Source organism: Chelonia mydas, chromosome 5 (assembly GCF_015237465.2).
Source record: "Chelonia mydas isolate rCheMyd1 chromosome 5, rCheMyd1.pri.v2, whole genome shotgun sequence".
NCBI lineage: Eukaryota > Metazoa > Chordata > Testudines > Cheloniidae > Chelonia > Chelonia mydas.
The window spans coordinates 26948721-26976016 of NC_051245.2; the positions used below are offsets into that span (position 1 = coordinate 26948721).

General features: G+C 42.0%; 1 protein-coding gene across 5 annotated transcripts in view; it reads right to left on the bottom strand.

The window, feature by feature from the left end:
- RICTOR (RPTOR independent companion of MTOR complex 2) overlaps nucleotides 1-27296 on the bottom strand; it is a 183309-nt gene that overhangs the window by 7530 nt on the left and 148483 nt on the right. For all 5 annotated transcript variants that reach the window (XM_043547431.1, XM_037902702.2, XM_037902705.2 and 2 more), the window contains 8 exons: nucleotides 22559-22651; nucleotides 19404-19510; nucleotides 17557-17786; nucleotides 15049-16078; nucleotides 10059-10236; nucleotides 7686-7770; nucleotides 6050-6283; nucleotides 1191-1349 (listed from right to left, as the gene is read on the bottom strand). In XM_043547431.1, the coding sequence (XP_043403366.1) occupies nucleotides 1191-1349; nucleotides 6050-6283; nucleotides 7686-7770; nucleotides 10059-10236; nucleotides 15049-16078; nucleotides 17557-17786; nucleotides 19404-19510; nucleotides 22559-22651 (2116 nt within the window). The remainder of the gene's footprint in view (nucleotides 1-1190; nucleotides 1350-6049; nucleotides 6284-7685; nucleotides 7771-10058; nucleotides 10237-15048; nucleotides 16079-17556; nucleotides 17787-19403; nucleotides 19511-22558; nucleotides 22652-27296) is intronic.

Genomic DNA, 27296 nt, shown 5'->3' on the forward strand with positions numbered 1-27296 from the left:
AGGGCCAGAGCTATGAAACAGAAGCAGACATCCACAAGGTCAACCTAGGATAGCCCTAAAAGGCATTCAGAGCTGACATTACTACAGCTCGGTCACCTACTGGAACCACACGCTAACTCATTTGTGTATATATGCTTGCCTGCTTTAACCTTGTAATAGCTCTCTCATTTCTTTTTCCTTAATAAATCTTTAGTTTATTACTGGATTGGCTGCAAGTGTTGTCTTTGGTGAGAGATTTAAGGTACAGATTGACCAGGGGTAAGTGACTTATCTCTTGGGACTGGAAGCAATCTGAATCTTGTGTGACCCTTGTTGCACAGCAACCAACTATCATAAAATCCAGCTTGCTGGGGTAGCAAGAAAGACAGGAATACCCAAGTGGACTATGCGACTAAGAGGTCACATTTGTTACTGGGTTGGTGAATTCCAATTATAGAACACACATCCAGTCTGGGATCTCTGCCCTGGTGCTTGACGGTATGCCCTGAGGCTGGCATTCGTGGTCATGAAACATTCCACACAACATGACACTTCCCACTACATTTTTGCTCAGAATTAGGTGGGAGATCTGCCTTTGTATGTGAATTATACGCTGTTTGGGTTAGAAAGGTTCTACTTTATATGTAAAGTAATTACAATAATTCAAATTATTACAAACCAACAAGGAATTATATTCAAAGAGAAAATGTCTTCCCTAATATTTTAAAAGAAATCCAAACGATAAAAAGCTCAACATTTATCAGTTTATAATTGTGTTTAAATATGGTCCCCTATTCTATTTTAAAGGTCCAAAATATGGAATAGAATATTCTTAAGATACAAACACCTATTATACAAACACCTTTAAAGATAATTTTCAGTCTGCTAACACTAGGCTGGAAAAATAAGATGATTAATTTGATTTAAACTGAGGTTCAGAGAAGTTTAACTGACCTGCCAAAAGGCCACACTGAGTAAATGGTAGAGCCAGAAATAGAACTCAGCTCTCCTGACACCCAGTTTTGGTGCTCTATTCATGCTATCTTCCTGGTACTGACAGGAAAGCACCTAAATCATTTTAAAAAAACCACTGCTGCTCTATTACAGTAAATTCAAACAAAATTGTCTTTTAAAATATGTAAGCATAAGTAAGAAAATACTTTAAAAAATGAATTAGTACTTTTCTAATACTAGCAAGGTTGCATGCTTACCTAGTACAAGATCTGTACTCTTGGTACTACTAGCTGAACCATGCGATACTGCATCACTACATCCTGAAATCCCAGAAAACTTTGAGGAATGAGAAACCACATCTAAGTGATTATGTATGCTCTGCCCACACCAATCAGAATATGGAATGTCAGGAAAATCTGGAAAAAAAATTGCCTATTTCAATTAACAAAAAGTATTGAAAACATACAAGTATGCATTTGAAGGGAGAAGAAAGCAAATTGCAATGTTTAGTCCACAATATGTTGATGCATTAGAAATGGTAATTGTCGGTAAGTGTAAACAAACCCTCAGATTTCAGAGTAGCAGCCGTATTAGTCTGTATTTGCAAAAAGAAAAGGAGGACTTGTGGCACCTTAGAGACTAACCAATTTATTTGAGCATGAGCTTTCGTGAGCTACAGCTCACTTCATCGGATGCATTCAGTAGACAATACAGTGGGGAGATTTATATACATAGAGAACATGAAACAATGGGTCTTACTTACCATACACACTAACGAGAGTGATCTCTTAAGGTGAGCTATTACCAGCAGGAGAGCGGTGGGGAAAAAACCTTTTGTAGTGATAATCAAGGTGGGCCATTTCCAGCAGTTGACAAGAATGTCTGAGGAACAGTGGGGGGTGGCGGGGGGGAATAAACAAGGGGAAATAGTTTTACTTTGTGTAATGACACATCCACTCCCAGTCTCTATTCAAGCCCAAGTTAATTGTATCCAGTTTGCAAATTAATTCCAATTCAGCAGTCTCTCCTTGGACTCTGTTTCTGAAGTGTGTTTGTTGAAGAATTGCAACTTTTAGGTCCGTAATCGAGTGACCAAAGAGACTGAAGTGTTCTCCGACTGGTTTTTGAATGTTATAATTCTTGACGTCTGATTTGTGTCCACTGATTCTTTTATGTAGAGACTGTCCAGTCTGATCAATGTACATGGCGGAGGGGCACTGCTGGCACATGATGGCATATATCACATTGGTAGATGTGCAGGTGAACCAGCCTCTGATAGTGTGGCTGATGTGATTAGGCCCTATGATGGTGTCCCCTGAATAGATATGTGGGCACAGTTGGCAACGGGCTTTGTTGCAAGGACAGGTTCCTGGGTTAGTGGTTCTGTTGTGTGGTGTGGTTGCTGGTGAATATCTGCTTCACGTTGGGGGGCTGTCTGTAAGCAAGGACTGGCCTGTCTCCCAAGATCTGTGAGAGTGATGGTCGTCCTTCAGGATAGGTTGTAGATCCTTGATGATGCGTTGGAGAGGTTTTAGTTGGGGGCTGAAGGTGAGGGCTAGTGGCGTGCTGTTATTTTCTTTGTTGGGCCTGTCCTATAGTAGGTGACTTCTGGGTACTCTTCTGGCTCTGTCAATCTGTTTCTTCACTTCAGCAGGTGGGTATTGTAGTTTAAGAATGCTTGATAGAGACCTTGTAGGTGTTTGTCTCTGTCTGAGGGGTTGGAGCAAATGCGGTTGTATCAGACTCATCCTGAAAATTTGATGGCAACCAAGAAACAGATTTGGATGAACAGGCAGAATGGTGTGACCAATGGCTCCAAAGGGTAGTGCTTTCAGCACCTGCAGTAGGTCCCGTTTAGGAAAGGCTGGTCTAACCACAAGTCTAGCCACTCTGACTGCTCTGAGAAATCTGGATACTTGAAGATTCTTTGACAAGGAACCTGCATGTAAGATGCTACTTAAGGCCAACACCTGGCATGATATGGTGTTGGGCTCAAGTCCCTTGCCACCACTGTCCTCAAGAAAGTCAGAATAGCTGGGATATCAGGGTACATGGGATTTTTATTGATTTTAGACACTATGCACTAAACATCAGCTTGGAAAAGAGGCGACTAAGGAAGGATATGATAGAGATATATAAAATCATGAGTGGTGTGAAGAAAGTGAATAAGGAAAAGTTATTTACTTGTTCCCATAATATAAGAACTAGGGGCCACCAAATGAAATTAATGGGTAGCAGGTGTAAAACAAATAAAAGGAAGTTTTTCTTCACTCAGCGCACACTCAGCACACAGTGGAACTCCTTGCCTGAGGACGTTGTGAAGGCGAGGACTATAGCAGGGTTTAAAAGAGAACTGGATAAATTCATGGAGGTTAAGTCCATTAATGGCTATTATCCAGGATGCACAAGGAATGGTGTCCCTAGCCTCTGTTTGTCAGAGGGTGGAGATGGATGGCAGGAGAGAGATCACTAGATCATTACCTGTTAGGTTCCCTCCCTCTGGGGCACCTGGCATTGGCCACTGTCGGTAGACAGGATACTGGGCTGGGTGGACCTTTGGTCTGACCCAGTATGGCCATTCTTATGTTCTTGTCCAGATGGAGGAATAGGCATTTAGCATTAAAGCCAATTTCGAGGAGATTAGAGACCCAATCACTATGGAGGATAGAGTGTTTAAAGCTTCCCTGTCAATAGCCAAGCTGTCAGTTGTAGATGGTCTAGGTCTAGATTGAGGAGAGGACCTTGGTGAAGGATATCTGGTCTCACTGGTACATACAACGCAGCTTTCAAGGCCAAGTCTGCCATATCTAAAACACTCTACTCAGCCAGTGTGAAGCCGAACTATCACTTTTGCTTCTTCTTGCCTTATCTTCTGAATCACCTTCCCTAAAAATGGGAAAGGTGTGAATGCATAAAGCAGGCCTTGTGGCCATCTGTGTCAAAAAGCATCCACTTTGAGGGACCTGCTTCTCTGGTATAGTACTTCAGCAACTTTCTGTTCTTGTGACCGGCAAACAGGTCAACTGCTGGAGGCCATATTTCTGTGAAATCAGGCTGAAGACTTCCTAATTCAGATATAATTCTGAGTTGACTGCACATCAAACCAGCTAGTTTACCTTCTGGTTCAGTTCTCCCTTTGTTTGCTTGTATTGTGTATGTACTGCTCTTGTGGAAAAGAAGTTCTTCTCATCCCATTCCATTATTTCTATTGCTTCTGCATGTAGAGTTGAGCTCCAAGTTCTCCCATGGCTGTTGATACACGTGACAGTGGTAGTGCTGTCCAACTCAAAGTCCCCCCAACAGCTCATTGGGCTGACACAGCTAAGGCATGTGCATACCTGCTTATGGCTTACCCTTGTTAAGGAATTCACATTTCTCCCTGATCACACCTTCAAAGAATGGGTACAGTGGGATTGCTGTCTCAGACAAAGATTTGGAAGGCAGGCATTTGCCCTGAGATTTTTCCTCACATATCTGCTCCTGTTGCATCACATGGTCTCAAATTTAAACAGAGGAAAATACCTTTGCTGCATTTCTTCCATGCCCTACTCAGAGCCTGAATACGAGAGCTCTCCTTCCTTACCACAAGGGGTGGTGCTTTAAGTCAGGGCACAAACACCTCTTAGATTTCTAGGTTTTTTCCTCATTTTTATTCTTTTTTGGTTTTTAAAAACTTTTTTTCCCACCCGCTTTGAAAGATTTACCACCCAGGTGTGGCCGGAGCAGGGTCTCTTGCAGCTCTTCTATCTTAAGCGATCTGAACAGATCTCCCTCTCTGTTCTCCCGCTCCGGATTCCACTCCCTCTTCCTGGAGGATGAGGTCTCATTGCTAGAATCCCCAGACTTGTGTTGAGAAGAAGCAGAGCTGCATATGGTCTTACTTCTTTCCCCAGAAACCTTAGGACTCACTTTAACATCTGGTGGGGAACAGAAGAATAGGTCATGGTGCTGCTTAATGGTTTCTTCTTCTGACCTTGACATGCCCTAAGATTTACCCATTGGGCTGGCCAGATGGTGTCCTCCCTGTCCTTTGATTCTCTCCTCAATATGCTCTGAGACTCCTGATCCGTCTTTTCTGCATTTAAGTCATGGCTCCTTGGGGTAAGGAGGGACCCAATAAGACTGTCTGACAAAATCCCAGGCCTTGGCAGCATGAGGGTCGGCTGGCTGTGAACAGGTCCTCTGAAGAGCCTGTAAATGATGCCTCACACTGATTTAGCTTGATGTTCGAAGGAGTGCTCCGTCATGCCTGTACCGGCAAGGTAATGGCCAGATCCTGGTGGCTGATACCACTACATTGCTTTTTACCTGATCGGAGGAGGAAGGAGAGCAAAAGCTCACAACTACCCGAAAAATGATTAAAATTAAAGCTGGCAAAGAAATGGTTGAGGGCAAAGTGAATTGCCTGTGAACTGCTGCTGTGGAGGCAGAAGATATGCACCAAGCTAGAAAATGGGATGTGACCAGAAGGGGCTGTGTTACAGCACTGAACTGCCTCTGGAAACGGAAGGCAGAAGGCAGACAGCCCATATGTATCAGAACTGTGGGAGAGGCTGGATTGCAGAAAAAGGAAGTGTTAAGCTATTTTAACAGATGGAAAACTGAGGCATTACTCCAGTTTTACACCAGTATAATTCCACTGGACTTCTGTTCACTGCATCTCTTCTCGGACAGACTCTCCAAGCATAAACTGGTTATTTCCATTTTAACATACATATTGTCTGACATGGAAAAAGTATTTTTTTTTCCAGTTGGTTTGAAAGTGAGTCTCAGTTTTCTGCATGCTGATCTATGTGCAGGCTTGAATTAGGTTTCAAACTTGCACATTTTAAATAACGTTCTTTGGTGAGCTTTTTAAAAAAAATTAGAAAAAGAATGTATGCACACAGTTGCATGAACACCAACAGAAGATGCAGAAAATTGGGAAATTACAATCTAGAAATATCACTGCTGATTGCACAAGATTTTAGTGCTATACAAAGACAGCATAGCCCTTAAAAAGGATGTATTATTTTTGTTCATCTTCACAACAGACTACATTAGTATTTTTATTCAGCATTTCTATAAATCCCATTGAATCATAAGCAAAAGCAGACAGTAATGGAGGCAAACTAACCTGTATGACTATATGCAGGGTTCACTCTGTTATTATGCTGGTATCCCAGCATCTGGATACAGACACAATAAAGGCAGTTATCATCTGTGTGCTCCTGTAACCCAGTGTCTTCTGTGTTTTCTAAAAACTGCGAGGCATCTGAACGACTTGTATTCATTATCTCTGTGAGGCTGATCTGTTGTCTAAGCATTTGGAAGGGACTTTTGACAACATCCGCAGTCCCAGATGGATGGCCTGTAGACACACAATTAGAAATCAGAAAAAGCAAGATCAAAGTTAAGATTACATTCTTTTAATTAAATTCCTTTTAAAATTAGCCAAAAAACAACAAAATATTTTTAGTTGGGAAGTGGTGTATCTCCAAGAAGAGTTGTTAGTATTAAAACTCTGATTTCCTTTCTGTAATAAATCTCAACATCCCATACAACCTCAATTTCTTTATGAGTAAGACAGTCAAAATATTGCAAAATTAATACATCCATAAATTCAACTGCACATTCAAACTGAAGAAAATATACACAGCCAATAATTAATCTATTTCAAAATATACATAATAAATATTGACTCCCTTTCAAAATAAAAGAATGAAACTTTGGTATAAACTCAATATACAAAAATAGAATCAGGTATTTGACCTTCTCTTTTACGGGTGCAACAAACTGATGTATGCAATCAAAATGTTTTGTATAATAGTTTTTGTATGTGACAAGTTTGACAACCACAAAACTTACCAAGACACTGCAAGTGCTGCTGACATACAGTTAAAATTACAACAAAGAAGAAAAGCAACCCCATAACATTAAATAACCAGGAAGCCCAAAAATAAACCAAATCCCCCACTTTCCCTTTACATTGCCACTAACAATATTTCTTTCTTCAGTAGCTCTTTAAAAAACAAACACGTGTCTTGCAGTGAGTCCTGAAGGTCAGTGGATTCTGACTATTTTGGACTAAGAGGGAAACACCTTCCCAAAGAAAACATGATATTCACCATCTTTTACATCAAAAGAACACCATCTTTTACACCATACTGGAGTAGGGTGGGGTGTCCAGCTCAAGCGCCCCTGCTGATTTCAATTGTTACAATATGTCACAAGGAGAGAGGTGGTATTTCAGTAGAAAAATCACAAGCGGTAAGGCTTTGTAGGTCAACACCACCAGGAAATACAAAAGTAATCAGAGAAGATCATGAGACAGTGGTTGAATATGCTTATGGCAAGAAAGTCAGGTTACCAAGCAGGCAAAGATGATCATCCAGAGGAAACGGGAATCTAACCAATCTTCCAGGTTACAAACAGTGAGCAACAATTGGTGGAGACATACCTTACTATCGATGCGGGAGAGAATTTCTGCCTGGTTTACAGTTAGTCTGCTTTCTCTAACCCATCATGATCAGTTGTTTCTCATTTGGGCTCTTGTTCATTTCCCTGGTCTGTTATCTTGCTTCCAAGCAAGACCCGGACACCTTGCAAGCAAGATCTGATAAGGGGCCAATGCTCCATTACCCTGAAAAATCTAAATTCAGTCCTCAAAACTGAACAGCTAAGAATAACTTTTTCAAGAAGGGTAAGGAAAAAAAAAGTATGGTAAAGTCAAGCTATATAGTTAAATGGTATTGAAAAGAAAAAACAACTACCTCCTACACCAGATGCAAAGACTCTAGTTCCACGGTCATCAAATGGAGGCATGGTTTTCTTTTGGAAATAAGGAGTCTCCTTAACCTGAAACATTTTAAATGAAAGTTATGCAGAAGTGTTTCAAGAAAGTCAATAAAGGATCTTTGAACTAATATGCAGAATTTTTTTTAGATTTTATTGAACAGCTGGAAACTGAAGCTTACAAAACAAGATGATCATAATTAGTTACGTTTTTATAATCTATATAGCCAACAGACAAAGTGCACACAATAACCTGAAGATTATATCATTTGCTGCACCTACAAATATTTCTACAATATCATACATGTGAAAGGTGCTTTAAAGACAGATCTCTGCTCAATGGAGTTTAAGACGCAAGTAAGGGCTTGATTACATGGGGAAGTTAGTGTGCAGAGAGCCCAGAGAGTGTCCACATCAGAAGTTAGTGTAGCATATCTACTCCGCACTACCAGCTACTGTAGGCTTCCCCCTCCCCCCGCCCACGTAGACAAGCCCTTATGTATGGCAAAAAACTAATGGTAGAGGGTGAAAGGAAATGTTGAAAGGAGGATTACAACAGTAAAAATCAAGGAATAAATTACTGTATGTAGTTACTATCTTATTAGTTCTTTGTTTTTTCCTCTGTGTACATAGTTTTTATATATTATATATTAATATATTATATGATAAATTTAATGGAATTAGGCAATATTGGTGAGAGATCAGTTCTGAAAGTCTAACCAAAGTGAGTCATGAGCAGGAATTTGAAGGACGAGTGAAACTGCATCACACAGGATCAGAGGATATTCTATACTCCCCTAGGAATAGCTAGGTGCGCTGAGCTGGAAGTCAGGATAGGGAAGGAAGAACTAGGCACAAGCAGTGGTATCTGCAGCCAAGAAGGTGAGAATGAGTGAGTTTGAATATGATGAAAAATGATCAGAAAAGAGTGCAGAAATGCAAAGAGTGAGGGACATTCAAGGAAAATTATTTTAGATACAGCATGCTGGATAGGAGAGTAATATAGCCATGGCATCGATCGGTTTTTTAGCACTAGTGGTGTAGAAGATGGGTCACACTTTGAAGATAAATTATTCATTACTTAGATTACAGTAGCACTTACAGAACTCAGTCAGGATAAGGGCCCCATCATGTTAGATGCTGTACAAACAGTATGAAAGAATTGGCTGGATTTATCAAGTCTGCATGTGTGCACTGAAGAGTACAGTAAAAAAAATTCCATCCAGTTTGTGAAGCAGGGTAACAGGGAGGTTGGTGCAATTATTAACAGAAACGAGGAAGAGGGCTTTGGGGATGAACAGAGTTCCACACTGCACTATAGTTGTTTTGAGCTGGCAGCTTGATGTCCATAATTGTATGTTATCATCTGTATAGCTATTTAGGTATGAGTATGGGTAGAGAAAGTTGCAGAACATTACTGAAGGGATACAAAGTTAGATTTGGGAATCACCAGCAGAGAGATGGCAGGTCTTAAAAGAAAAAGTTTACCTAGGAAAAGCGTGCAGTAAGAGGAGGGGGCCAAGGACAAAACCTTGAACACCACCAACAAAGAGGAGGTGAAGCCAATGAGGAAAATTCTGCTGAAGGAGAGTTTGATGAGAAAGGCAGAGAAACAGTCAAGTGAATGTTAAAAGAGGGGGAAGTGATAGGCTATCAGTAGATCAAAGAGGATAAGGACATGGAAGAGCCTCTTTAAGTTGGCCAGTAGTGAAAACAACTAAGTGGAGCAGAGGAGAAATGAAATCGCAGAGGACTTACAAAGGATTAGAGAAGAGAAAACAGGCGAGAGAGCATGTAGAGGAGAAGAGAAATGAAGCAGTAGTCATTTAATGAGGGGAGTGCACTGGGAGTGGCAGAAAGAGGGAAGATCAAGTGCAGATGTAGGGGGTGCAAAATGATCAATTATGCCAATTTTAGTATAAAACAATGTCAACAGAAAGTCCTATTGTAATGAGCTACAAAGTAATATCACATACGTAGCTGTTAGCGAGTGCTGAGATTTCAACCTCAAGAAGCACAGGTTTTCTACTTTAATTCACTAGCATCTTGTCTAAGAACAGGTAACTTAAATGAAAAACACCCTTCCAAAATCATGTCACTACAACTGATTGGAACTTTTTTGTAAACAACAATGGTAGGAAAGTGTCCCCAGGTCAGAAACATGTTCAACTCAGAAATTTCAGTATCCTGCTATTCCTACATATGTAGATCTTCTCATTGAAGTAGATGAGAATTTCATATATCCTAACAGAATCCTGAATCAGTGGGGGAAGTTTTGCCATTACTTATGAAAATAAATGCAAACTCATTTTTATTCTGTACATCAGTTAAACACATTGCTGTGTACATACCTGAAATATTTCATTGATATCCACTGGGAGAGCAAGGCCAATGTAATCATCAGTACTACCATACGTAGCATTGGACACCATGGACCGAACAGAGGAGGAACGCTGCAGTGTGTTTTGGTTAATAGGGCTTAATAAATCTTCTTTATCTAGTGAGGCATAACTTAAAGCTTTCATGAACCTGTAACATAATTAAAAGAACAAATGACAAACTTCTGACAATCACTCCTTTTTAGATTCTGCATCTATAGGTGGGAGCTGTTAAGGTTGCCAAACACATCCCAATATATGACCCCATTTCCTGTTACTTATGACTTGGCCAAACTTTAACCACTTGGGCTTAACTTTTCCATGCTAGGTGTCTGCTTCAGGTTGAAATTTTCCAAAAGAAATTTCAGCCAAAATAGTTTATCTATTTCCAAGAACAAGGTCAAGGATATATACATTTTGCCAATGTTCAAAAATTTCTGACAACCTGTTTTGGGAAACTAGCATCCCCATGATTTGGGGAAAGGACTTGAAATCTGGCAAGGGCTTGCCTCTGTGCCAAGGATGTGACTTTTGATATCTGTTCGAATTTGCCAACTTACAAGCCTCAGGATGGAAAAAAAATCACATTTCACATATGCTCAACAGAGATTTTAGATTTCAGTGGCTAAATCAGGGGTGGGCAAACTACGGTCCGCGGGATTGCCACCCCCGTGGTGCCACGGGCCCTGCAGCTCCCATTGACCAGGAACAGGGAACCGCGGCCAATGGGAGCTTCGGGGGAGGTACCCGCAGGCGAGGGCAGCGCGTGGAGCCCTCTGTCCCCCCGCCCCCAGGGGCTGCAGGGACATGGTGCCGGCCGCTTCCAGGAGTGGCACAGGGCCAGGGCAAGCAGGGAACCTGCCCTGGCCCCGGTGCAAGCCGCTGCCACCCCGGAGCCGCTCCAGGTAAGCGGTGCCGGGCTGGAGCCCGCACCACGAACCCCTCCTGCACCCCAACCCCCTGCCCTGAGCCCCCTTGTACACCCCGCACCCAACCCCTTGCCCTGAGCCCTTCCTGCACACAGCACCCCCTCCCACACCCCGCCCCAGCCCTACATTCGTGACCCTGCATGCAATTTCCCCACCCAGATGTGGCCCTCAGGCCAAAACGTTTGCACACCCCTGGGCTAAATTCTCTAAAGATTCTGTCTTCACTGGGCATGTTCCTGGTGCTGAGCAGATCTCTTCCTACAATTGCAGCTCTGGGCTGCTGCAGGCCATTCCAGGTCTGGGCATTAGAGCTATGACTCTTTCTCCTATGTGCTTAATGATTTCCCTACCCTGGATGGGCTCAGGCAGACTGGAGGAAAAAAACACCTGAACTGAATGCAGAGGGGACAAGATCTGTACCCAAGGATGGAGAATGGAAGAAATGGGGACAAGGAACCTGGGAGGGTGGACTGGCATTGGTGAGAAGAGGAGAGGGAAATCGGGACGGGGAAGTCTGGAACTGGCTATGCAAAAGACTGGGACTGAAAGCCAGTGGGGTGGGAGACAGATCTGACAAAGAGCCAGAGTGCAGGGCAAAAACTGGTACTGGCTGGTAAAAAACAGACAGGAGTTGGGGGTGAAAGGCACAATGAGATGAACCAATGCGGGGCTTGGGACTGGGAGCCAGTGATGATGGTGAATGCAGGAGGCGGGACTGGGTGAGTGGGGAGAAAGAGATCATATGATGTGCCAAGCAGCGGAGAATGGGACTGACTGATCAATGGGATGAGAGTTTTGAGGAATGGAGACTGGGAGTGGCTATGGAAGAACAGGAGGACTGGGAGGGGTGGGGAAGAGACAAGAACATGTTGGAGGGGATGGGGCAGAAGGGGGTTATGCTTTGAGGGAATGCGAAGAAGAGTCTGTGCCCACTGGAGCACTCCCCCTACGGATCTTGGAACAGAACCCAAGATTCCAGAGTCTCCCCATCCCCCTGCTGTCAGCAAATATCTGGCAAACTGTCTCTCTCATTCCCCTTTAGTACTGGTCCACATAGAGGACAACCTACTAACACCTATCAGTTACTCTGTTAGCTCAAGTGGCAGAGGTATGTGGTGGATCTAAAGGTCTCAACCCTACCAATGACCCATGGGGGAGGGGGGGGTCAATATTACGCCATATAATTAAATTTCTTTTTCCCCCCCCTTTCCCATTTGCTTTTTAAAAACATAGGAAATTAAATACAAAAACTATGTTAAAAGAATACTGTTTGCCAAGTGAAGCACTCAGAGCTTAGGATATAGGACAATTAAGATTACCTGTTCAACCTTAATTCAGTCCCCTTGTGTGCATACTCGATAATCTTTAGTTACATGATCAAATATTACTTTTTTCACAGGACCCCTGGCACACTCAGTATACATGAATCAGGGTTGTGTAGTGAAGGAGATCATCTGTAGGACCAGTGCTTCATTTGCTGGTCTCATGGTTAAAGCAGGTAGGAGAACTGGATTTTATTCTTGATAACTTATTCTAGTATCTCTGTGTACCAGCACTAATTAGAATGGCAACTGATGCAGGAAAAAAATTCATGCCATCAATCTAGACCTAGACAACTACTTTTTACAATGAGTGAACACCACAAAACAGCCATACCACTTTAAATGTTCTAATGACACCTATTTGCCACTATTTTCCTCATTTCCAACTGCAGTGCTAGGAATTTAATATTAACCTATGAACTTTATTTTTCTCAGGGAAAGACCAGAAGAAAAAACACTAGTGTAGGTAAAGAATGAGGACATTTTCCTGAGATCTAGTAAGTAATAACGTCGGATCATATTAAAGAAGTTCTATATTAAAATCACAAATGAATTTGATTCCCCATAGTTTAAATTCCAGGGTTTTACTAATTAAGAGGTCTCTTGGTTTTTGGTACTGTTTCTCTCCCTCTCTGTGTGAAACTTGCAAGCTGCTAATTGTGTTAGTACATTCTAAGACAGAGTCTGTTCTCAGAGCAATACTTTGTAACAACAGAAAGAGCACACAGAGACTCCCCCGCCCTTTTGTTGTATTTATTTATCTCGCTTTGTTAACAATTGTGATTAAAATAGAGATTGAGGATATATGTGGATGGATGCTTGGTGTGGATAATAAATGAATGATCAGGGAGGTGCCAGCCTAAGAATCCAGTGTCCATCGGCCGAAGAAGGCGTCAAGTGGAAACAACCAGAGGACCCCCCGGAGGGCAGACTGGAATCCACCCAACAGCCTCAAGGATGGGAGAACCGAAGAACAAGATAACATCTGGCAGCATGGAGCCATCAGAAATGTGCCATCTGCTGATTGATTCAGCAACAGCATGATGAAGCAATTCCCATAGACTGGCATAGGAATAAATTCCTATAAAAATGGACTCTAGAAAGTGAGAACTTTGGGGTCTGATTCTTCAAACCAACTTCCAGGAGCATCGGATGTGCATCTGACAAGGCCCTGCCCCCTCCTCATGTCCAGGCCACCTGGCCAGTGGCTTGGCATGCGCAACTCTAAGGCTGGTAACTATGATGATAACCTTGCGCACGCACACACACGCACACAGAGAGAGAGAGAGAGTGTATAAATATGAAATTGAATGGAATGTTATAGCTATAACTAACTGCTTACTATGATTCTTTCTGTATTCACAATAAATGTGGCATTTTGCCTTTTCCCCTTTAAGATCCTGCTGGTTTTTATTTTATTGGTATAACAACAAAACAGGTGAGAGCTTATATGATGATCTGGGGCATGACCTGAAAGATGCTCAGTAATCATAACTTAAAGGGAAGTTGCGGGCACTAAGCACCTCTCGAATTACATTTGACTAAAAAAGGACCATATCCTATCATAAGATCAAGATTTTCAAAACTGTGCACTTCAATGTAGAACATATGCGAAAGTCAAATATGTCCTATGTCATGCCGCTGCTGCTGCTTGAGAAAGCAATGAGCAACAAAGACAGGCAGCAGATGCCTGCCTCCTGTGCAGCAGCCAGGAGGCTCCAGAGAAGAAACAACTATGGTAACCTCTCCCCTTTCTCTCACATCAACCAGTATGCTGGTGGAAGGATGTGTGTGTTGCAGGGAGAGGGGGGAGATGGACCAAGAAACAGAGCTAGAAAACTCCTTCTCCCTGCCAGGAGCAGTCTCAAATTTGAGACAACAGTAGTCAAAGACTAACGCAAAAGAGAAAACTCTGGAAACCGAGTCCAGGGACAGTGACCTGATAAAAAGGGGGCATGTGCTGGGACTTCAGCAGCTGGTGGTTTCTCTCTAGCAAAGCAAGACTGTCAATGTCATGAGACAAGCACTTTATGTAATGGCCTAATCGTTGCTTCAGTATGCCTGATATCACACTCATATAAAGGAGACACTGACTTTCTCTAAATATAGGTCCCACGGATGAAATTCTGGACCCAATGAAGTCAGTGACAAAACTCCTATTGACTTCAGTGGGGCAAGAATTTCACCTAGTGTCTCTGTGCTGGACTTAATCCAGGTCTAATCCAGAGGTAGTGCTCTCAGTTTAAAATCTCAGTAAGTGAAACTCTGAGAAACTCAAGAAAATAAAACACTGTTTGTTCTCCTTGCATGAGCCCAGGGAGATCAGCCTGAATCATTATTATTTCAGCTTAAGTAATATTAGTATTTATTAAAAAACAAAAACAAAACAAAAACCTACCAAAAAAGTTAAAAGGGAAAAAACACCAAGGTAAATAAGAAAATAGTTGGTCCTGTGCCTGATCTACCTGGCAGAGAGGAAATGCAGACAGTTATGTGTGCTGGGCCTTTTAGAACAGCAATTAGGAAGTTCAGATCCCTAGTTGATTAATTATTCCTTAACACAGTTACACTTCTTCCAATGGACTTGCAGATCATTAGGCATTGAATGTTACCTATCATTAGCAGAAAAATGAAGAAGTAATTTTCATGAGAAAAAAAAATTAATTTGCAGATATGCTTGTGAAATAATAAGTTAGTATGGATGCCTCTTACCTGCTTGGCGTTAGCCGAGAATCCAAGCTCCCAGACTTCATGGTAATAGCGTCAGTAAACAGCACATCCTTTGCTGGAGATGCTAAGGCTTCTGAATGCGACAGTGAAGGATGCATCCTTTGCTGCTGTAAGCGTTTCAATGTAGCGTAGCCGAAGGCATCTCGAGAACTTGTATAACTAAAGTTGTAGTCAGCAAGACTCTTTATGGTAGCAAGAGAAGGAGCTTTAAGGGACTGCGCTCTTCGAGGAAGTGTATGAGAAGATCCCGGCGGCACCAGGGATACAGAAATTGATTTTGAAAGAGGCAGGTGGTTAGATTGTGGAGTTGAACAGTGGCTTGTCTTAACTGTTTTTGTACTTACCACAGTACTCAAACTTCCACAGTCAGTGTCTACATTTGTAGTGTCCACACCCATCGTCTCCCTTGACGGACTTGAGCTCATTGAGCTTATGCCACTTGTTGTGGTATCCGTATTAAAACTTAAGCTACGACTCTTGAAATGTGTTTGTGTAGAACCATCTCCTATTAGTCTCTCTCTGCTTGTGTTTTCCCTGTGATTTTCATTTCCAAGACCTTTTGGCAGCTTTAGATCATTTTCTCCAATACTTGGGGTACTACCTGTATCTTCCATGTGCTTGCTCCCAACAAATGAAGTTTCTAAGCGTAAAGTATGGATTTTAGGAACTTTGAACCCAGGAGTGAATACATCCCCAGGAGTAAAGTCTATACTACTGGAAGGCTCTGTTACTGTACGATTTCGCCTCAAGCCTGACTTACTGTCTGATGATGACAGTTTGCCTCCTTTAGGATCGCTGCTACTTCTATGTTTTTTATTAGGCAGAGTAAGTGAATTTAGGATGCGATTCTTCACAAGTCTGCTAGAAGCAAAAAAGGGAAAAGGACTACGATCCTTATCCTTTAAGGGTCCAGGTTTATCATAAAATGTTTGTTCTGCATCCTCATTGATATCTAGGAAAAATGTGCTAGTGGAAGTACTGCCAAACCGGTCATCCTCCATGATAAACATACCTGAAATTAAATAAGGATTCTTATTGCTGAATGCTGATATTTCTAGAAAGTGTAGGAACTAAACTGTAAAAAACCTATTGAAAAATTACTGGAACTTGATACACAGTAAGATCAGGTAAATACATTTAATAATTCTAAAACAAAAAGAAGTACACATGTACGTTATGATGCACAAGTCACATTTTAAATTAGCATTTGTTTCCTGCTTAGAAAACAATCCCCTTCCCTTGCCCTTTCTTATTTTTGTGCTTTGGAAAAGATGGCTGTTAATTCCACCTAGAGCCAACGCTAAGAAATTTCCATGAAAACAAACTGTAGTTACATTCTTTGTTAATAGAAGCTGCATCAAACTTAAAATCTGAATCACACAGCTTGATTTCACCTTTACAATTCATTTGAATTTTGTTCATTTCCTCATATGACATATTTTTAAAATGTGAATGCCTAAATGGTTTGTACAAATATGAGTTTTGAGCATAAGCTATATAGCCATCTGCACCAGAAATTTTAGTCTTCATAAAAGGGGAACAAAAACCAAAAAACCAACCAGCTATTTCAAGGGTTTTGAAAGGTATTTTCTCTGCACGTATGCATCTGCTAACACTTTGAGAATTACATTTTTGTGATCTCCCAACCTACACTGTTTGTTTATTCCTGATGACCATAATTATTGAATCTTATGATCTATAGAACAATTGCTTAAAAAGAGCTGCCTATCACAAATTTTCTAGGATATCCTTTCGCCTGTCAATATGTACAATTTCTTTAAAAAAAAAGTAAGGCAAGTAACCTGACAACTGAAGGCGTCTAAACATCTAAAGGATTTAGGCACACAAGTCTCACTGAAATGCAATGGGACTTGTGTTACTAAATTCCACACAGGCTATTGAAAATAATCATTTCCTTTGGTGTTTACAATGACAATAGCTGTAAGTATTACTACGCTTCTGTTTCAATTTCTGCAACATGCAGTACTTGCATTACTAGTTTCTGTACCCATCAGAAAAGGAAAACATCTCTTCAAATCCTGGTTTGTCAGGTTACTTATCTTTTACGAAATCCTTTATATGTTAAAGATTTCTTTAAAAAGAAAAGGAGTACTTGTGGCACCTTAGAGACTAACAAATTTATTTGAGCATAAGCTTTCGTGAGCTACAGCTCACTTCATCGGATGCATTTCATTATTTCAAAGACATAGCTACATTATTGTATTTAATACTTAACCTCAGACTAACCTTCAATCAGCAATGCTGCATTCTTTAGAGCTATTTAAAGATGTCTAAATACAGTATGTTTAGCAGCAGATTTAAATTCCCAATATTGGTCACAAAACGAATGTATTATTATTAAGCCTAGAAAGTTTACACCAAGGTTATAGGTATAATAATACTGTACATACAAAAACATTTTCTAGACGTTGTTTTGAAAACTTACTAGGAAATATTTACCACTGTATCATTAATTCTAGTTATGCTTACTTGATGGTGCAGATTCACTTTCACTGTTATGCCTAGAACTGGTGGACCCCGAGTTCAAGCTAAGAGTGCTGGGTATAGAAGAGAGTTCATTGCAGAGTTGCTCCATGTCATCGGGGACTACTGGCCATGGCTGTCTACGACTGTGCCTCACTGCATCCCAATTGTGCTGCTTCAGAATGTCACAACCTTGTTTAGTTTTGGCTATTAAACCAAGCACGTAGACACAGGTTCTGTGTTTAATAAAAACAGTAACAATAGTGTGATTTAATCAATAGATCTGAGTTACTCAAACATACTTTTGATTTTTAAGAGGAAACAAAGTTGCAAGATAATCCAATATAGATAGACCTTGCAAACCAGTTGAGTAGCTTTTTTTGTTCTATCTAATGGAAAAACAAATCAGAGCAAGTGTCGTACAGGTAACAACTACACATTAAATTTATAAAATGGAGAAAAAAAACCTTGTGTAGTACAATGTTAATGTTCCACAGTTTTAAAAAGTTAATCAGGAAAGGCTAAAGTTAAGGTTCCTACAGCAATGTTAATCAGTTCCATACTTCCTGTTTGTTTTACGGTACAGAACTAAACAAAAGGTAAGAAACTGTCCATGTAAGAAGAAATACAGTAATAGAAAATTATAGGCTGAACCGGTAGCCTAACACTTTCCATTATAAGACCCCTTTTTCAGTTGTTTATAACTACGACAAACTAACTGTTAGGGCTGAAATTTTCTGTGTTGAGTATCTGCCTCAGACTGCTGCTCGTTGTGGGTTGTTTTCTGTTTTTGTTTTTTTGGTGGGTGTGTGGTTTCTTTTCCTGAAGTTTCAGATAATATTCCAAAAACAAGTTTAGGGGAAAATGTCATTTGCCAATGTTAAAAAATTACCATTTTAAGCAGAAGCTATAACATGTCCATGCTTTGGCACAGGAACATGAAATTATGCAAAGAGATGTACTGATGCCAGGGATATGCCTTTTGCTGTCCTTGTGAAAATTCAGCCAAATGTGGCCAAGTTATAAGCCTTCTAAAATTCTCAGTTCACCCAATCTCTATAGAGATTTATTATGGCTGCAGCGGACTGAGCAGAACTGCAACTGTTCTTCCTGCCAGATGGGGGCTAATCTGGTGCCACACACAGGAATTGAGAGAAGGGAGACATCTCTCCTGTCCTCTCAATGCTCCTCATGCTGGCAGATAGGTAACATGGAGAAACAGAAGCAGTGGTTCTGATTCAAATGCAGAAAGGTGAGGAATGGAATGGGGTGGAAGGGAAAAGAGAGAAAATAAGAGAAGAGGAGGAGACAAGGTTGCAGAAACCAGACTGGGTGGGTGGAGCAGAGGGGAACAAGGGAACAAAACAGTCTAAAACCACTAGCATGCACTCTGCTGCCACAAAATTGCTATGGGATCCATTTAACTCAGCATATTAACTGTGTTTTTCTCATTTTCTATTACATTCAAAGAGTCTATGGGGTAATGTGATAATAGACTTTTGGAGACCAAATACATTTTATCGGTTTCCTCCTAAAATCTTGTACAAATATTACTGAATAAAAATCAAAAAGAATAGTGGTAGAGATTTAAGAACTTCTAAAAATTTTACTTGCTTCTTTAAAAATAAATAAATTAATGCCTTCCATGACGGCCTTTTCCTAACCTAGTTTCCACGACTCTTCCTGCAAATAAACTTTTGACCTATTTAGAGGACCTGGAAAATTTCTCAAACTTTGTCAATAATGTTTAATAAAGGACATCCAGTGTAAGCAAAAGTAGAAATCTTTATACATCTTAGGCTTGTCAGGAAATACTGTTTTCAGATTTTAATTTTAAAATTAGATATACATACCCCCTAATGGACAGAACTTCACAGTGCTGGGCAAGTGCCATTATGTCAGGAATCACATTTTCTTCTTGAAGCAAGTTAAGGCCCCAATTTGATGATCCGATATTTCCCTGGAATGAAGTTATTATTTGCCATCAAATATAATTAACTGCTGATGTCATTTGTAGTGGTGCCCACAAAACTCTTGGCATGCTAATAAGGTGAAATGCCACCTGGCCACAATTTTAGTATAACTTCAAACCTTTAACTTTTAAGATCAGATAGTCAATCCTTCTGGTATTTTTCACCTGTGAGCAATGAAGGACTCAGGGCACCATATGTCACCTTGGGCTCTGGGATAACAGAACAAGGATAATCCTACATTTCCCCTCATCATACAGGCACTTTACTTGTCCCCATCAATAGTCAACTTGGACTGGGGCACAGAGAAAAAACATTGGTGAGAGAGGGAAGACAGACCCATGACATATGATGAAACTAATGTCCAGTTTTGTTCCTGCTCCACCCCAAAAGGATTTCAAACTTCCCTTCTATCTCCCCCCAGTGGGCCAATTGAACCAGGTAGGTTCAAACCCACCAGTCGATGTCTCCCCTCAAATGTTTTGGGAAAATGATGGTGACACTAAGCAGGTCACAGCAAGTCATATCCCCTGAAGATTAGCCACACATATTACCATACATGCTACATTATGGCAGTCCATTCTTTTGCTTTGTAAAAAAGTGAAGAGTAATAATGATTTTTTAAAAGAACAGGAGTACTTCTGGCACCTTAGAGACTAACAAATTTATTTGAGCATAAGCTTTTGTGGGCTACAGCCCACTTCATCGGATGCATAGAATGGAACATATAGTAAGAAGATATGTATATATACACATGTACAGAGAATGTGAAAAAGTGGAGTAAGAGACTAATTAATTAAGATGAGCTATTATCAGCAGGAGAAAAAGAAAACCTTCTGTAGTGATAATCAAGATGGCCCATTTAGACAGTTGACAAGAAGCTGTGAGGATACTTAACATGAGGAAATAGATTCAATATGTGTAAACCCAGCCACTCACAGTCTCTATTCAAACCCAAGTTAATGGTATCTAGTTTGCATATTAATTCAAGCTCAGCTGTTTCTCCTTGGAGCCTGTTTTTGAAGCTTTTCTGTTGCAAAATTGCCACCCTTAAATCTTTTACTGAGTGGCCAGAGAGGTTGAAGTGTTCTCCTACTGGTTTTTGAATGTTATGATTCCTGATGTCAGATTTGTGTCCATTTATTCTTTTCTGTAGAGACTGTCCGGTTTGGCCAATGTACACAGCAGAGGGGCATTGCTGGCACATGATGGCATATATCACATTGGTAGATGTGCAGGTGAAAAGCCCCTGATGGCGTGGCTAATGTGATTAGGCTCTATTATGGTGTCACTTGAACAAATATGGCAAAGAGTCTTGTGGCACCTTATAGACTAACAGACGTATTGGAGCATAAGCTTTCGTGGGTGAATACCCACTTTGTGGGATGCATCAGTTGCATCCGACAAAGTGGGTATTCACCCATGAAAGCTTATGCTCCAATACGTCTGTTAGTCTATAAGGTGCCCCAGGACTCTTTGCTGCTTTTACAGATCCAGACTAACACTGTTACCCATCTGATACTTGAATAAACATGTGGACAGAGCTGGCATTGGGCTTTGTTGCAAGGATAGGCTCCTGGATTAGTGTTTTTGCTGTATGGTTACTGGAGAGTATTTGCTTCAGGTTGGGGGGCTGTCTGTAAGCGAGGACTTGTTTGTCTCCCAAGATCTGTGAGAGTGAGGGATCATTTTTCAGGATAGGTTGTAAATTTTTGATGATGCGCTGGAGAGGTTTTAGTTGGGGGCTGAAGGTGACAGTTAGTGGCGTTCTGTTATTTTCTTTGTTGGGCCTGTCCTGTAGTAGGTAACTTCTGGGTACTCTTCTAGCTCTGTTAATCTGTTTTTTCACTTCAGTAGGTTGCCGGTATAGGGTGGTGGTTATGTGACCATCGCTTATTAGCACAGTAGTGTCCAGGAAATGGACCACTTGTGTGGATTGGACTAGGCTGAGGTTGATGGTGGATGGAAATTGTTGAAATCATGGTGGAATTCCTCAAGGGCTTCTTTTCCATGGGTCCAGATGAAGAAGATGTCATCAATGTAGTGCAAATAGTGTAGGGGCATTAGGGGACGAGAGCTAAGGAAGCGTTGTTCTAAGTCAGCCATAAAAATGTTGGCATATTGTGGGGCCATGCGGGTACCATAGCAGTGCCGCTGACTTGAAGATATATATTGTCCCCAAATGTGAAACAGTTGTGGGTGAGGACAAAGTCACAAAGGTCAGCCACCAAGTTTGCCCTGACATTATCGGTGATACTGTTCCTGATAGCTTGTAGTCCATCTTTGTGTGAACAGTTTCTACGCAAAAGAATAAATGGACACAAATCTGACACCAGGAATCATAACATTCAAAAACCGGTAGGAGAACACTTCAACCTCTCTGGCCACTCAGTAAAAGATTTAAGGGTGGCAATTTTGCAACAGAAAAGCTTCAAATAACAGACTCCAAGGAGAAACTGCTGAGCTTGAATTAATATGCAAACTAGATACCATTAACTTGGGTTTGAATAGAGACTGGGAGTGGCTGGGTCATTACACATATTGAATCTATTTCCTCATGTTAAGTATCCTCACAGCTTCTTGTCAACTGTCTAAATGGGCCATCTTGATTATCACTACAAAAGGTTTTCTTTTTCTCTTGCTGATAATAGCTCATCTTAACTAATTAGCCTCTTACAGAGAACATGTAAAATTGGAGTGTGTGTGTATCTATCTATCTATCTATATATCTTTTTACTATATGTTCCATTCTATGTACGAAAGCTTATGCTCAAGTAAATTTGTTAGTCTCTAAGGTGCCACAAGTACTCCTGTTCTTTTTGCGGATGCAGACTAACACGGCTGCTCTGAAACCAAAGATTTTCTTAAAGAGCCACATGCAATGCATAGTATTCCATCAGCAAGACCAGCTAGGATACCAGAAGAGTAAGTCTTGTGAACTACTTTTACTTAAAACTAATTCCTTAATTATTTCAGTACGTGAAAAATTACAGCAGAAATAAGAGAAAAGAAAACAGATAGATATTTCTATTACTAACCAAGGCCCAAAGGGCTGCTTTCAGATGTTTAATTCCTTCCCACTTATCCAACATCGGGGAACGAACAGTGTAACTTAAATCTGGGACAACACTCTAGAGGACGAGAACAAAACAAACTCAGTTCAAAGTGACTAAATATTGAAAGTTTTAATACATCAGGTTCTCCTCAAGCTTTTAACAAATGTTTACATACACACACTTTAAATTGGACAGCTCCAGCATACAAAAACTTTGACTGATTAACACCAAAAATGCCGAAGGAAAATTATAAACTTAACACTACCTCATCTGCCAAAGAGGAACAAATGATTCTGTAGTCAGTGCATGCAACATGTTAATACTTACTTTTACACCATTGGAAAGCCTTCTCATTGCAGTTTTACAATTCAAAGGGTAAAGAGATTCCTAGTATATTCTTTTTCCTTTCCCTCATATCCAAATGATTTACAAATCAGAGATTAATAGCATGATTAACTTCATTTAGGGATGGCATTATGTAATCTCCCCAGCAGAGCTCAATCCAACGTACTTCAAACCTAATCACAATCCCCCTGTTGTCTGGGTATACCAAAAGGAGGACAGGAGACCCTTGATATGGATTTTAACCAGGCTACAACTTTATTATATAGATGTCTGGGACTACCCGGCAGATAAAGTGTACAGTGTAGGCAAACCCATGTTTATTCAAATTGTTACCCGGGGCTTCCACCAGCCACCCTTTATTTTCCATCCAAGTTCCCCCAGCCAACCCATGGCTTGGACCTTACCATCCACCCCACTGTAGAGGGTAGAGGGTTAAGGTTGGCTATAAGAATGGGGGGCAAGAGGATTTGGCTCCCTGCCATACCAATCATAGGCGTCTCCAAGCCCCCTCCCCCATTCCGTTCCTTTATCCAGCACGTCCTTTTTAGTCCTTTACCAGGTCATTTATCTGGTAAGTGGATGCCTTCCCTAGGGAGTACCTGCAATGGACAGCCGCCCCACACTTACAAAATAAGTTGCGACATAAGGCCTACCACCTTTTCTTCTTACCAGGAAAGGTCCTCCCTGACACCTGTTGTGGGGAAGGCAAAAAATCCTCACTCCACCAAGGCCAATCTGGGGGTGCAGGAAAAATTACTTCCCAGCCTTCCTTAAAAAGGAGCAACCAGCACAATGCCCACAACAGGTCCTAGACCAACCTGATATTTGCCACCTCTTGGGGAGGGACGGAGGGTGCTGCCTTGCCTGCTGTGTGGAAAAAGGGGCTTACAATGCCCAGGTCTTGCACCCTTATAGCCTTCCGACCTCACATTCCCAGGGGGTGAGTCAGCGCCGCAAAGCTGACCACTGTTCACTTTTTGCAGCAGTTTCTGACCTCATTTCCCTCCCTCCCCGCGGCCATAAAACACAACTGCCTTCCCTCGGCAAGCTGAGACACCGTTCCCCCCGCTTTTGGTGCGGTGCGGTCACTATCTGAGTTTCGGGCATCTTTTGTACAAAGACTGTCAACCATTTCACATTCTGTCCAATTGTGCGATGGTTTTAATTATATGAACAGACAGATGCTCACCAGCAGCTTGAGTGAAAGCATCAAATATAATTGTTAGTGAATTATGCAAGTTTAATTCAGGTCTCAAAAGGGGACAGATTCATTGAATTAACTCAATGCATTATCTGACCCTCCACTTGAAGTTATTTTATTTAAACAATTCTATAAAACTCACTCTATAAGATAAGTTTACAAGTTAATTTTTAAAAATGAAAAAAGATTTATTTATTTCTCTCTCCATTTTCAAGGACCTAAAATACACATTTGTTTTAACAAAAATTCTCAATCCATATTTTCTATATGCATAAAGCAAAAGCATAGCTTTACTAATCATTGCTTATAGTGTTCATCCAGCTAATATATACTCTCCAAAAAGCATTTCTTATTGGTGATGTGTTTGCCTTTCCTATTTCGGTCCTGACCATTCAGAATGATCAGTTGTAAGAAGCAGATTGAAAGATATTTCTCTGATGTTTTCAACAACAGGGAAGAATTTCACATGATGATAGAATGCAGGTAAAGATTGTCCTTGCAAGATATAACTTCTTTGAAATTTGGAAAGTCCATAGTTTTATGAATCTTCATTTAATGACTGTTCAAATGATGATCAAAACAGAGGTTATCCAAGTCAGTTATTCTAGAAGCGTTATATTACACTTGAAAAGTTGTTTTTACTTTCAGTTAGGGCTGCCAAGTAATTTAAAAAATTAACAGCGATTATACATACTGTTAAACAATATTTTTGGATGTTTTCTACATTTTCAAATATATTGATTTCAATTACAACACAGAACACAAAGTGTACAGTGCTCACTCTATATTATTATTTTTGATTACGAATATTTGCACTGAAAAAGTGATAAACAAAAGAAATAGTATTTTTCAATTCACCTAATACAAGTACTGTAGTGCAATCTCTTTATCATGAAATTTGAACTTACAAATGTAAAATTATGTACCAAAAAATAACTGCATTCAAAAAAGTCTGTTATCTGTTCCGTAACTGGTGTTCTTTTGAGATGTGTTGCTCATGTCTATTCCACAGTGGGTGTGCGTGTGCGCCACGTGCACCGGTGCCGTAAGTTTTTCCCTTAGCAGTACCCGTTGGGGGGGGAGCACCGCTGCAACCCCTGGAGTGGCGCCTCTATATCGCGCTAAATGGGGAGCTGCGAGTTCCCCCCACCCTCGGTTCCTTCTTGCCGGACAACTCTGACAGAGGGGAAAGAGGGCGGGATGTGGAATAGACATGATCAACACATCTCGAAGAACACCTGTTACGGAAAAGGTAACTGTCTTTTCTTCTTCGAGTGCTTGCTCATGTGTATTCCACAGTAGGTGATTCCAAGCTATATCTGTTGGAGGTGGATAGGAGTTCACGAGTTCCTGGGACACAGTACTGCTCTGCCGAACCCGGCGTCATCCCTACTTTGGGAGACGATCGCATAGTGTGCAGTGAACGTGTGAACTGAAGACCAGGTGGCAGCCCTACAGATGTCCTGGACAAGGACATGGGCTACATAGGCAGCCGACAAGGCCTGAGCCCTCATTGAGTGCGCCCTGACGATCAGTGGTGGGGAACCCCTGCCAGATCATAGCATGTGCATATGCAGGAAGTGATCCAGCGACAAAGGCGCTGGGTGGAAATAGGCTGCCCCTTCATACGCTCAGCCGAGGTAACGAAGAGTTGTGAGGATTTACGGAATAGTTTAGTACGAACCAGGTAGAAGGCCAGTGCCCTGCGCACGTTGAGCGTGTGGAGGCGGCGTTCCTCATTGGAGGAATGGGGCTTCGGACAGAGCACGGGAAGGAAGATGTCCTGTTCCATATGGAAGGCGGAGACCACCTTTGGGAGGAATGCAGGGGATGGGCAAAGTTGGACCTTATCCTTGTGGAAGACCATATATAGAGATTCTGAGATCAAGGCCCTGAGCTCCGAGACACGTTGGGCCGATGAGACTGCTACAAGGAAAGCTATCTTCCAGGAGAGGTGAGACCAGGAACATGTGGCCAAGGGTTCAAAGGGAGGCCCCGTGAGGCGGGACAACACCAGATTTAGGTCTCACTGCGGTACAGGGGATCTAGCATACGGGAATGAACGGTCAAGGCCTCTCAGGAAGCGGGAGGTCATAGTATGGGAGAAGACCGAGTGCCCTTGCACTGGCGGGTGGAAGGCCGATATGGCCGCCAAGTGTACTCTGACAGAGGCGGTTGCCACTCAAGGATACACTGGAGTGGTGTGGACAATGAGGGAAGTCCCCACTCCCCCGGAAAATCTGGACCACTTCGCCAGGTACGTCCGGCATGTGGACGGCTTCTTACTTTCCAGGAGGACCCGCCTGACTTCCTCAGAACACCTCCTTGTCTAGCCACTGAGCTGCCACGCTGTCAGGTGGAGAGCAGCCAGATTGGGATGAAGGAGGTGGCCCCTGTTCTGGGAGAGGAGGTCTGGGCGAAGCGGCAACCTCCTTGGAGGGGCCGCCAACAGGTCCAGTAGGGTCCCGTACCAATGTTGACGGGGCCAGGCTGGGGCAATAAGGATGTGCCTTGTCTGTTTTCATTTTTTCTAGAACTTTGCCTCTAAGGGGAAAATGGTGGAAAAGCATAGAAAAGCTGGTCCAACCACTGCAGGAGGAAGGCATCTGAGATCGAGTCCCTTCCCAACCTCCGCCTTGGAACAAACCCGGGGGAAACGCCGGTTCTGGCGGGGCGCGAACAGATCCATGTGGGGAATTCCCCACTCTTGAAAGAGCCAGTGAGTCACCTCCGTGGGTAGCGACCACTCGTAACGGGGGGAAAAAACCCTGCTGAGGTGATCGGCCTGTGTATTGCGGGTGCCTGATAGGTGGAAAGCCCTCAGGGAGATGATGTAGGCTATACAGAACTCCCATAGGCTCAGGGCTTCCCAGCAGAGGGCCGAGGACCGTGCCCCACCTTGCCTGTTGACGTAGAACTTTGCAGTGGTGCTGTCCGTAAGGACTCTGACCACCTTGCCATGAAACTGTGTGACGAATGGAGGGACGCGTCCAAGATTGACCACATCCCTTGGGTTTGCATGTTCCCTACGTGGGCTCCCCGGCCCAAGTCTGACGCATCGGACACCAGGTCTATTGACGGGGCTGTCTCCCGGAAAGGAACCCCTTGGAGCATGTTGCCTGGGGAGGACCACCATTCTAGGGAGGCAATTACTGGGGTTGGTACCGTGAGGAC